At 38.2% G+C, this 13,276-nt stretch overlaps 1 protein-coding gene across 38 annotated transcripts in view; it reads right to left on the bottom strand.

Annotated features, from left to right (window-relative positions):
* ELAVL2 (ELAV like RNA binding protein 2) overlaps positions 1-13,276 on the bottom strand; it is a 159,855-nt gene that overhangs the window by 27,281 nt on the left and 119,298 nt on the right. For all 38 annotated transcript variants that reach the window (XM_021675339.2, XM_021675342.2, XM_021675346.2 and 35 more), the window contains one exon: positions 12,136-12,239. In XM_021675339.2, coding sequence (XP_021531014.1) covers positions 12,136-12,239 — 104 coding nt within the window. The remainder of the gene's footprint in view (positions 1-12,135; positions 12,240-13,276) is intronic.

Here is a 13,276-nt window from a genome sequence, read left to right as displayed (position 1 = left end):
ACAGAGTAAGTACACTTCATGATGTTTAGATGTAAGCTTCTCCTAAAAGATACATTATCACGTGAAGGTCTCTGTGCTTTTGGATGAGACACTCCCTTAGGTGTAATACATTGCTACTTTTTTCACCCAATAAAACCTAGCTTGCAAAACACTATCATCTCTGAAATCATTGCAGAGGACTCTACACAGCAAGTGGCATATCCATGTTCATTGCATTCTGTGTTCATTTATCATATGTCCAAATAATGATCATTTAAACTAAGTGTGTCTCCCCTACTACACAATGACATCAAGGACAAGGCTACCTCTTGTCTTATTTTAATGCTGTCCCAACATCTAGCAAAGCTAACTGGCCCATAAGTAAGCACTCAAAATGTCTATAGAATTAAGTACTTTTTAATTACAGATACTCCTTGTCCAACACAGTACAGCCAAGATTACATGGTCTCAGTGAAACAAAACAAAACAACAACAAAAAAAAAACAACTTGCAATTATATATTTTTCAAAATTTTTTACATTTGTTCATCCTGGCCCTTTGTTTCATGGGCAAGGTGAGCACCACGCACATCTTTTAAAGTTATCGACCTTCCCTACCAACTTGGAGATAGGCCTACTGGTCTCGTTATGGTTCCATATAGTATAATGGAAGAAGAGGGACGTCTTGAACATAAAATAACCACTTCTCCTGAATCTTTAATGTATTTTAAACATATTATTCCTCAAACACCCAGAGAAAAACTCCTAACAAATAACCTTCCTCTTAAAGGATAAGATATTTTATTTCAACAATCCCCATTCAAACACCTGTTTTAAAACACAATCTGCAAACCTTATCTATATTACAAGTAAACCATATGCTATCCAAGATTTAGTGTGTTGGGCCCTGATTTGACCCAATTGTCAGGGATCTAATGTATGTACTCAGGTACACATACACAAAAAAGTTAGGAAGCCAGCTCACTTTCTTTCAAGGGCAGCCTGTCTTTGCAAAGTAAGCCTCAATCAGTAGAAACTGTTTAAAAAGCAGTAACAGCAAACACTGCAGATTGCTTATGGCATTTAACGGGCTGAGATGGAAATTTGTGATAGGCACGTATGATAAAGGAGAAAGTAAGGAAAAATAACAGAAATGTCATTAAAAGCCCTCCCCACAGAGCCAAAGAAGTTTTACCTACACATATTTTGTGGAGCCGACATAAGTTATACAACTATGAAAAATTTATTCAGTACATAAGGGGATAACCCCTGAAACATTAGTGAGTGTTTTATGACTTTAAGTCTACCAAGATATTTCTCTCACAACATGATTAGACATTAGAGAACCACCACGGGGAAAGCTTTCTTTAAATGAACTGATTTGCAAGACTAATAGTCTCATTCAAAAACAATTCTTCATTCTCCAAATATCTATTAGACACCTGAGCTGTATATTCCCCCTAACAGCTTTAACAAAAAGTAATTACTGTATTCCTGAAGCCCTTTGTCTGACAGTTGTGAAGATTTTAAAAAGAAAAGTTTTTAAGAAAAATGTGGACAACCTTCACTGTACACAATAAAGACACTGTATCACTGCCATCTATACAATACCTGCAGAAATTTAAAGAGGGGCAGTGAGAAGGGGAACAACCACCTTTATCTTTGTTCTAAGACAAAGTGTTCTCCTGCTTCAGATCTGCAGAAGCACCTTGAGAATCTAGTCCTGAGGTATTTAATTATACTGAATGATTTGGCACCAGGCCCTTTCCCTGGGTCTTGCTGATTGATAGCATCAATAACACTCACTGACTGTAATTAAACCGCCAAATAGTATCCCCTTTGCCACTTGGCAGATCAATGTTCTTTAATACTCCAAAGAACAAAGTATAAAGGTGAGAGGGGTGTTTTTACCTCTCACCTTCACAGTTCATTTGACTTTGTGCACCAGCATAGTTTGTAGACAATGCATATTTTACAATTCCCCTAAGATATCGCTTAATGAAGAACATGAAGAAAATTCCTTGGTTTCTTATTAATTCATTTTTGCAACTCTGAGCAGGAGGAAAACATTCTAAGCCTTTTGGCAAAAGTATGTACTGCTTTCACGTAGCTTTGGGACAACATGCAGTTTACAGGTCAAAAGGTTTCTAAATTAAGGCTGCATATAGCAAATTTTTTTTTCCTTAAAAAATTACAGCATAAAATGTGTGGAAGCTCTTATAATAGAGCAAATTCTCATTTATTCAGGACCTGGCTGGAGAGCTCAAATATCAAGACAACGGGGAGGGGTTGAAGAGGGGTGTGGTTGGCAGACTATAAATGTAAGGCACATTTTTATTAAATTATAAAAGCCACTTTCATAATCTAACATCTTGGATCATATAACTTAACTCCCAATATCTATGAGATGCTCTTTTTTTTTTTTTGAGACAGAGTCTCGCTCTGTCGCCCAAGCTGGAGTGCAGTGGCGCGATCTCGGCTAGTGCAACCTCAGCCTCCGAGGTTCAAGCAATTCTCTCTGCCTCAGCCTCCCGCAAAGCTGGGATTACAGGCACTCGCTACCACACTCAGTTAATTTTTGTACTTTTTAGTAGAGATGGGGTTTCACCATATTGACCAAACTGATCTTGAACTCATGATCTCAGGTGGTCCGCCCACCTCGGCCACCGCTCCCAGCGGAGACACCCATTTTAAATGGATGGGCCCCAAAGAACAAGACTGAAAATTCTCTAAATACTCAGAAGCAAATAAATTACACTAATGTAATTGTAATGTTGAAGTATTTAATGACACACAAATGCTCTGAAAATGAGCAAATTGTGCGTAAGAATGTGTATTATTTGTTAGCTAAATCCAGCACTATATTCATTAAAAACAAATTAGTGAATCCCAGCCATTCAAGATAGCTTGATGTAACACACAAATGAAAATTATATTATTTACAAGTAGATTTAAAGCAAGCAACATAGACCTACCCAAGTGCAAATCATTAAGATCCACTGAACGTTTCTCAGGTCATACCACCACCTGCTTAAGAATCACTTGTGCTAGCTGTTGAAATACAATTTCTTCAGTCTCTCTCTGCAGATAATCAGATTTGGTAAGTCTTGGTCAGGGTGCAGAAATCTGCATTTTTATCAACCACCATACCCCACTGATCTAGATAAACATTAAAGTGTTGGCAGTCTCCTGTGTAAAGCAATTTGAAATAGTCCTCAAAACTGAGCATATTAGGGTTTCCTAGATAGCTCATAACAATCACAGATGCCAAGCCCTTTACCTTGCCATCCACTGACTGTTAGTTTCTAAAGAAGACAAATGCCAGGTAGCTTGAAAGCAAAGCACTTAGGAATATAAATCACCTGCAAATGCAAAAATGCAGATGCAAAATAAAGCCCATGAAACTCATCCAAAGGTATTTCCAAGAACCCACACTGGCTGGATGTGGCTCAGCTGAGTTAGTCTCTGCAAAAAGGCCACTGTGCTTGATTCTATGAAGTTAGGAGCTCCTCTCAACGATCCTTTCTAGGAATATGAATAGGGTTATTTGGTTAAGGTAGGCACAAATTTACAGATACACATTTAACAAAACTGGAAACTAAAACTTTTTCTGAATTATCAGTTCCCAGGACTATGTAGTAGTTGTATTTTTCCTTCCCCTTCTTGCAGCTCACCTGATCAAGAAAGCAAGAATAGAACACAAATCCAGGACTTAAACCTCCAAGTCCTATTGCAGCATTCAAGAGTTCTTCACAGAAGGGAGGAAGAGGAGACAGACAAGTATCAGATTTCCTGTACTGTTTTCAAAATACCATTAACCCTGGATCAACACGGGTTTGAACTGTGTGGGTGCACTTAAGGGGTTTTAGACCAACCCCTCCCCTTCCTCAGCCTACTCAACATAAAGATGACAAGGGTGAAGATCTTTATGATGATCCACTTCCACTTAATGAACAGTAAATAAGTTTTCTCTATGTTATTATACTCTTAACGTTTTCTTTTCTCTAGCATACTTTATTGTAAAAATACCATATGTAATACATGTAACATATAAAATATGTGATAATTGACTTTATGTTACCAGTAAGGCTTCCAGTCAACACTAGGCTACTGGCAGTTAGGTTTCTGAGGAGTCAAAAGTTATACTTAGACTTTTTACTGTGTGAGGGCTGTACCCCTAGCCCCTGAATTGTTCAAGTGTCAACTGTACAGCCCTGTCTCATTGCCCAAAAGCAGCACATGTCAAGACACTTTTGGAAATAAAATATCTGCAAGTACTTAATGTAGTACATGTGGCTGAGAACGACCCTACAAGTAATGATAGGAATGGCTGGCAGAAGTCAAAGTAAAAGAAAATGTACCATCCATGCTTTTCTAAAGAGTCTACGCAAATTTAAAGAGAGACCAGTGTTAACGCATGTTTCTGTAATTTTTAAACTGGCATCTAAGACTTACATGAACCTACCAGAAAAACTTTCTTGAAGAATGAGTAGCCACCTAAAAAATAAATTCAGGAAGCTACTACTATAATAATAATTTTACTGCTCATTACAACTGAAATAACAGAATCAATGTTAACTCACTTATCTGCTAAGTATAACCTCCAGATCCCAGTTTTCTTCTCAAAACATCTGCCATGAGGTGCTATGACATCCCTTGTGGAGCATGCTTAGGTAACAAAATGATCCATGAATTCCAAGCAAGGTGGGTTCAGTCAACTGTTGAGACTCTTCCACCATCATTACCCACTGTCACTGTCAGGCAGGAAGTAAGCTGGGGACACTGTCACCAGGAACCCTGTTCCTCATCCTTCCCTCTTTGCAGGCTCTGCCTCTGCTCCAACAACTGTGGGAAAATATCTAAAGAAAGTCAACTGGAAGAATGCCTGGTTATTGCTCTTTGGAAATTCTGATTAACTCTTGCTTTGGAGGTAGCTAGAGTAACACAAGAGGCCTGAAGACAGGACATTCAGACCTTACTTGGGCTACCTACTCACATCCCCTAGACCACACCAGGTGAGTAAGAAATTTCTGGGTGTTTTGTATGAAAAAAATTAAAGCTGACAAGAGAGCATTCTACAAAACACATGAAAGGCATTGTACAAATAACAATCAAGAAGTCATCTGTCACTTCTCACTTCAAATAAGGACTGTGTAAACAGGACTCAATATAGATGGAAGAATTTTATTTAAATGTATTGATGAGGAGCTGATAATCAGATGTAATATACTATTAAAACTTGACATGTGGCTCTGGAAATTTCCAGAACACAAGTTAAAAATGAAGTTAGGAAAACATGTACTCGGTCAGTCTGTATTTTTTAAAAGGCAAAGGAACAATTTACTCAATGTTTCCATTTTTGCCTCATTCCCGGTATGTACTTTTTCATTTTTTTTTTGTCCAGATAAATAACAGTTATTAGGCTAACATCTCATAAGTAGGTCAGTTAATTTGAGGCCTGTCCTTCAAACTATTACTTCTAAATTTTCCAAATCTGCTCAAGGTAAAAGAGAAGTAATAGTGTGTGTGTGTATATATATATACACACACACACACACACACACGTTTTTAAATGAGGGGTACTTTGTAGAGGACAATTTATAAATTTCTACCCTTTGTACCATCACACAAAATAACAAACTACACAAGCCAGAAAAACACTATGGTCAGTTGAGATGCTAGAGTTTAAATACAAAGCAAACCTTCCTCTTTTTTTTTTTTTTTTTGAGACGGAGTTTCGCTCTTGATACCCAGGCTGGAGCGCAATGGCGCGATCTCGGCTCACCGCAATCTCCGCCTCCTGGGTTCAGGCAATTCTCCTGCCTCAGCCTCCTGAGTAGCTGGGATTACAGGCACACGCCACCGTGCCCAGCTAATTTTTTTTGTATTAGTAGAGACGGGGTTTCACCATGTTGACCAGGATGGTCTCGATCTCTTGACCTCGTGATCCACCCGCCTCGGCCTCCCAAAGTGCTGGGATTACAGGCTTGAGCCACCGCGCCCGGCCACCTTCCTCTTTTTAATAAATACTCAAGATCAAGACCAAAACTGCTCTGCTCAAAACCTTCTGGTGCCCCTCCCTCACCTACAGAACAAAACATCAATGTCTTTATATGTACACCCACCTTCTACAACCCACAATCACTCTCAGGCTCATTTCCATATTTGCCCCTCATCCTGCTTTCTGTTTTGGCAAATTCTATATATGGTTCCCCTAACAATTGCTTTAAAACTTCCATGCCCTACAAAAGCCACGAACTCTAAGCATCATGGCTATTAAAAAAGCCACTCATCTCAAACACAGAACTGTACTGCAGGTATTTTAACAGAGCAGCTACTAGATGGCAAGCCCTCAGCATAGCTTTACTTACATTGCTGCCTGCATGCCCTCTCCTTTTCTATAGTGGGGGACTGGTTTACACAGCATGTAAGAATATTTCCTAATGATCAGTATTAAATTTATAAAAGAACAATTTACAAAAATAAAGAAAAAAAAACCCCATCCCAATAATCCTGTCCCAAAAGGAGGTTGAACTAGAAAAGCAAATCCCAAAATAAAGTTTACAGTGGCTGTTAAACTTCCAACAGTGAAAGAGGAAGGCAGTTAAAATTGTTCTCTCTTCAGGAGAGGATGCTGCTTTTCACCACTAAATCACTCTATACAATAAACATAAGTTCATTTAAAAAGTTACTTTTTTTCCTAATATACAACTTGGTAGACCATGAAAAGCTATTTTTCCTCTCCTAAAAGGCAGGTAATGAACATTCTCAGTGATGATTATTTTAAAGCTATAAATAGAAACTTATATGGTTAAAAGATCTGTCCAAGATTACACAGCAAATTAAATCATTTTAGTAAGGTAATTTAGTCAGGGTAAGATTTCAGAAATATAGTTCTATATTCTTCCTATGTTAAGGGTCAAGTTCATGTTAAACAGGAAAAAAGTATAAATATGACATTTACTAATGAGAAAAGGATAAGCTAGTTAGAAAAAGGTAAAAATTAGCATCAATACAACAGCTTAGAATATAGGTTTATTAGCTTTGCTTAATCACTCTAAAACTGAAGACAAAAAATAGTACTGCTTTTAATACTCATTTTTGTAATAGAATTTTCCATATGTGGTTAAATCATGGTTTAATTATTTCAGTTTAAGACATTTCATATGATAGTATACCAAGTAATAACTCAAGCAAATTTTAGCCTGGTCTATGCCTGAATGATTAAGGAAAACATTTATTTAATCAAGACCAAAATTGGGCAGTTTTTCTATGGTATTACTACTTCTATACAGAATTTCTTTTTTCTTTCGAGGGGCTAGAACCTACTAATAACAATAAAACATTCTATTCCCTGAGATAATAGCTCCTTCTTTCCAGATAAATCAACCCCAGTTTCAGGAAAAATAAAGCATCCTAGGCCCATTGTAGAGGACAGAAAAGCTGAGAGAGATGCTGGGACCCAGGCATCCATTTCACTGTGTTATGTGATAATCCACTATCCAGAGTACTTTATGCAAGGGAGGGGGAAGTCTACATATATTTTTGGAAATGAATGATTTTAGTTTGCTAATCATGAATTTAAGTCTGACAACATTAACCTAACAAGTCAAAAGTATTGGCTTTAAGCCATAAAAGTTTCACATACCATTTAGATTTTTTTCAATACTTAAGACCCCTAAAAATAAAATGAGTAGATAAACAGCATGAAGACTGAACATACTAGACACAACCACTCACCTCATGAATAAGCCACAAAAGGAAGGATTCCCATAGGGACCTGAAGGCTCTTGGTGAAAAACGTCTCTTCTTCTCACCAGCATACAATTTGACACCTCCATGAAATTATTCCCCCACCCCCATGTCTGAAATGTACACATATCACCTCTTCCACTACCCTCCCTAATGAGAATTTTAAAATATTTTCTAATATTCACACTTTATTTACCATGCCAATGCTGGGGACAATGTGAGCAGGCCTAACCCATAATAGCTGCCTCCCATGCAATACAGGGATGACGTGATTCACCAGCAAGGTGTGCCTCTGGAACATCTCTTTAACCAGGAAAAAAAGTGATCCTTAGGACAAGAGAATAACTACCTAGAGATTTTAACCTGTATCTGATACTACTTACAATAAACAGCATCCTAAGAGGAGGTGAACACATTGTTTTCAATTTTTATGCCATTTTTTAAAAGCAAAGGCTGGTGAACCACCTTGAACTCTGAATGCTAAACTTTCACCCAGCATGCTCAAGAAAACACATTACTATTTTGGTTAACAGAATGAACCACAGGAAGACTGCTAAGGTAAAATGCTAGAAGATAAACTGAATTTTGCACACAGAAATACTAAATGTGTAGAGAACCACCAAACATTTTTGGTGATTCCTTAAGTGCTAGGCCTTAGACTTGCTGTCGTAAATTACCCAGGAAGCATAATAGAAAACAAAATCTTGAATTTCACCTGAGAACAGATATCTAGTAGATGTAAAGTGGATCCCAGAAACTATATTTCTAACTCACTTCCCTTGTAATTAAGATGCAACCAAAGTTTGGGAACAATTGCTTTGGGATCTCACAGAGCCTGAGGGACTTCACTCACCATGGAAATACTGAGTATTTGTCATTTATTCAAAACACCAACTACTGCACAAAACCCTACTGAGCTAATGCCATTAGGAAGCCCCAGGAGAAACTGCTAAATAAACCACCTCTCACAGCACTTGATTCACTGTTTCAATATCCCAATTACCAGGAATCTTATCAAACGCATACTAAATGCTTAGTGGCTTAGAGGACACAAACACTTGTATATACTAACCAATGTTCTGTACACCTTTCTAAAGCAAAGCACAGTTTCATGGCAAGAGTTTTGATGTAATGATCAGAGGATAAGGATTTGTGTCACAGCTCTCTCTTCAACTGCCTGGTCTTGGCTAAACTGTACAACCACCAGTCTCCACTCTGACTGGGAACAGAGAACAGTGCTTAGGTCTAAATTACATATGGGTCCTCCTTTAATTCCAAAACCTCTGTGGTTCCCTATGGATAAAGAATCTAGACTTCAAAGAAGGGGGAACTCAGCAGGAATTTGAACAACCTGGCAAGACAGAAGCTGAAGGACGGAATTCCTTCAGATGGGCTCCAAAAGATGAGATGACCACAATTAAACTATAAATGAGTGGGAAAGGTTGCACCAGGAAGTAGGAGCTGCAAAAGCACATGCATAGACGCTAGGAATGAGATCACCTTACAAGTAAAGAGCCAGTCTGACTACAGTGGAGAACGGCAATAGCACTGGCATCACTCCTACAAAGCTCAGACAGATGACACGGTAAAACAGTAGAGAAACACCATGGAATTTTGAGTGAGCAGTAACGTAACTAAAGAGGGCTTTGTAATAAAGTGGTGCTGACAGCCATCATCAGCATAGAATAGAGGAGGGAAAACAACTAATTTATAGAATAGTATCCCAGGAAATGAAAAGGCTTAAACTCAACTTCCAAAACATTCTTAAAGCTGTGAATACAAGAAAAACCGGGTTTAAGACATTGTACATGAGCACAAGACCTGTCTGAAGGAAATAAGTAAACACAGAACAAACAGGCAAAGGGGATGCTATATGTGTGAAATGGTCTGCTTTGTCTCTCAGACAAATCTGGATACCAGCTTTGAGGATACCAGCTGTAATCTGATTTTTTTTTTCTTTTTTGAGACGAAGTCTTGCTCTGTCACCCAGCCTGGAGTACAAAGGTGCAATCTTGGCTCACTGCAACCTCTGCCTCCCGGTTTCAAGCGATTCCCCCACTTCAGCCTCCCGAGTAGCTGGGGTAACAGGCACATACCCCCATGCCTAGCTAATTTTTCTATATCTAGTAGAGACGGGGTTTCACCTTGTTGGCCAGGCTGGTCTCGAACTCCTAACCTTGTGATCCACCTGCCTCCACCTCCCAAAGTGCTGGGATTACAGGCATCAGCCATGGTGCTCAGCCTATCTGATATTTTTATAGGAACTATGTGGGGGTGGGGAAAGAAGTAGGCTGCTGTTTACCCAATCACCCTGACCCACAGCTCAGAAAATCAGAAAGAGGTATCTCAGTATAAGAGCCACAGGCATTACTGCCCTTTCTTCCACATATTCAGCCCAAGCAGCTGGGCCCTAAGGAGAGAAGGCTGGATGAGGCAAAGGAAGGAAGCAACTGTCATCAACTGTCTTCTCGAAGGCCACAGGCATTTCTCCTGAGACTTATATTCCCTGCATTTCTATCTTCTTCTGGATCTCAGTGCAGTGAGGATATATAATAAAAAAACTGACACACTAGAATGAAATAAGGGTAATTATTTCTGAATGGAGAAAAGGACAGTTACCGGGATGAGCCATCCTAACCATCCATTCCATTTTCTTCTCAATCACAACTCAGGACCTCAGAACTAAGACAAATTAGCAGCAATCCTGGAGATCAATATAAATTGAGGAAGAAAGGCCTGCAAAAAACTGCAGTAGGACAGAAAGCACACGGTCTGAAGGTAACAGAACATTAGGTGTCTTTATTAAAGAACACTTCTTGTTACTTAATAGTACTAGTAAAAGATCTCTGACACAAATAAAAAGTATGCAGAGAAATGTAGCTAATTAGAAAAAGCAGTCAAGACTGAAAAAACTTCAAAACAAACTTAAGGCTTTATCTTAGATTTCACTGGAAATCTGATTTTTTTTCCCTTCACATTTTGGTAATATATAGTAACCAGTTCATTTTCTGATTGAATGGTGAATCTTTTCATAGGACTTTTTCTTGCTCAAGAAACATCTAGAATTCTTGGACCTCTCATACCCACATATATTTGGGAACCACTGCATACTTTCCTTTAGATAAGACAGGGCTGGTAGGTATTTTTCTTAGGGGACAATAAATATAAAGAATGATGTGTCAAAACCACTCAGGACTAATCAATTACCTTAACTGGTAATTCTAAGAAAAGCAACTTTAAAGCACAAAAATGACACTGCATTTCCAGATACCTGAAAAAAATGAGCAAAAATCTCTTAGACAAGTCTCTAAGCAAGATGGATACTACAGCCAGCCTTGACTAACTTCCCCTCATCACTTCAGGCTATAGTCTGAGTTGGTTTCTTAAATCAAGGGTGGAAAATAGGTTCAAACTTGAGTCAATTGATAGAGGTTGTCTGGAACACTATTTTGAAAAATATTTGGGAGCCACATCTAGACTCAGTGAGAAAGCATGCCATGATGGATTGGCAATGTCTGCACTGGGCAGGAGAGAGTAAATTGATGGTACACGTACTAAGAATTTGCTATAGGCAACATCCCTCTTATTTTCTAAAGGAAAAGAAATCTATGCTGTGAATTGGATTAGCTCCCTCTCCAGAGAGAATCTATGTAAGAATTTCAAAGATACACAAAAGCAGCAAAGTACTCACAAAATTATTTACTGTATGTCTTAAAAAGAAAAATAACAGAAAAAATAACCTGTGTCACGTAAGTTCCTCCAGTCAGTCTCCTCAAAGCAAGCTGCATTTGCTAGAAGAAACTACAACTCAAGCATCAAATGTAACCTGCCACCTTTTTGTATAATCCATGAGCTAAAAAGTTTTTTACATTTTTTTAACTTGGAAAAAATGAAAAGAATATTTTGTAATACATGAACATCTTATGATTTCAAGTTTCACTGCCCATAAAGTTTTATTGGACCATGGCTGCATCCATTTGTTTATGTAGTGGCTACTGCCGCTTTCATCTCTAAAGGCAGAGTTGAGAAGTTGTGACAGACCGCATGGCTCACAAAACCTTGCTTATTTAGTACCCAGACCTTTATAGAAGAACAAGTCTAAGGTTTCCTCAAGTTACAGGGCAAGTAGTTCTCTATAACGGAAGGAGATTTGATTCCGTAGGCTTCCTAAAATATTTATCTAAGAGAGTTGCTGCTCTGGCCCTTTGCGAATACATGAATGATTATATATAGTACTCTTGAACAAGCCATTTCTCCCGTCATGCAACAAACACCAAAATTCCACGGTATCTCCAAGGTAATTGTTCATATGGGCCCAAAAGGAAGAAAGGAAAGAACTACAAGTAAAGCTTAATTTTTTTAAACTTCTGTTCTACAAGTAGATATAAAAAACTTTTAAACATACTTTTATTGTTTTGGTTTGAAGTCTCAATCCATTCAGGGTGTTGATAGCTTTCTCTGCATCCTTGGGGTCAATGTAGTTCACAAAGCCATATCCCAAGCTCTGCCCTAATGAAAGGGAAGGGGAAAAAGGCACATATTAGTTCTACACTGCTGACAGAGATTGACTTTCATTTTGGCATATGGTCTTGTCATTAACACCAGCATATTTCCTCAATAGTAAAAAGAACTCTCTATTAATTCTAGAAACATACATGAAGTCTTGTCTTCCATCTACTACATTTGCAAGTTTTAGAACTCAGCAAGCAGTGCTGTTTAGGAAAAAAAACCACACATCCCCAAAGGATTCCAACATACGTGACCTGCCTGAGCCAGAGTATACCAGCAACAAGACAATGCTCAGCCTCAGAGACTGTAGGGATAAATCTCTCTGCTATGGAAAGGGCTTAACAGACAAGACCGCTTCAGCTTCAGTTTCCTTAGCCATAAAATGGGAAGACGGAAAACATTAACCAATAATCTGTCAGCATTCTGTAAATTGTACCCTGACACATTTACAGCCTTTACCAAGTACAATTATGTTGGAGTCTAAAATGATTAAGAACCATGTGTGGGTGTGTACACATATAAGTTTATTTTAGAAGAGGGCTTCTCTTCAAATACCCTCAATCAAATTTCTCCAAAGAGGGTTTTATGATCTAGATTAGAACAGGGAAATATGAACACAAAAGATTTGCAGTGATGACATCCAAGCCAGTGAGAACATATGGGAAAAGAAGAAAAAGAACATAAACAAACATAACAAGAGAAAAAAAAGTGTGGAATAAGACTTGCTGCAAAGTAACTGTTTGTTTTTGTTGCCACCCTCCCCCCATCATCTGAGCCCTCTCACTCCTGGCTCAGTGATGCTTGAAATCTCAGAAAATTGGAGCTATCAAAAGCAGCTGAATAAACGGAATGCAAAGATTAGTAAAGTTAATCCCAAAAGTCTCAAGTTTTCAACGAAGAAAAAGTTTCCCAGTTTAAAACAAAAAATATTATACAGATGACAAAAATGGGCATAAGAAAAGTTTGGTCTTCAAAAGTCAAAACAAACTAAATGAAGATTTCCCAGATGCCCAAGGACAGTCCAAATGCTTTTATTA

The sequence above is a fragment of the Aotus nancymaae genome, unplaced genomic scaffold (assembly GCF_030222135.1).
Source record: "Aotus nancymaae isolate 86718 unplaced genomic scaffold, 86718_ANA_hifiasm-v0.15.2.pri h1tg000003l, whole genome shotgun sequence".
NCBI classification, from domain to species: Eukaryota; Metazoa; Chordata; class Mammalia; order Primates; family Aotidae; genus Aotus; species Aotus nancymaae.
Note: the sequence above shows the minus strand (reverse complement) of the source record. Positions and strands in the feature narration are given on the sequence as shown.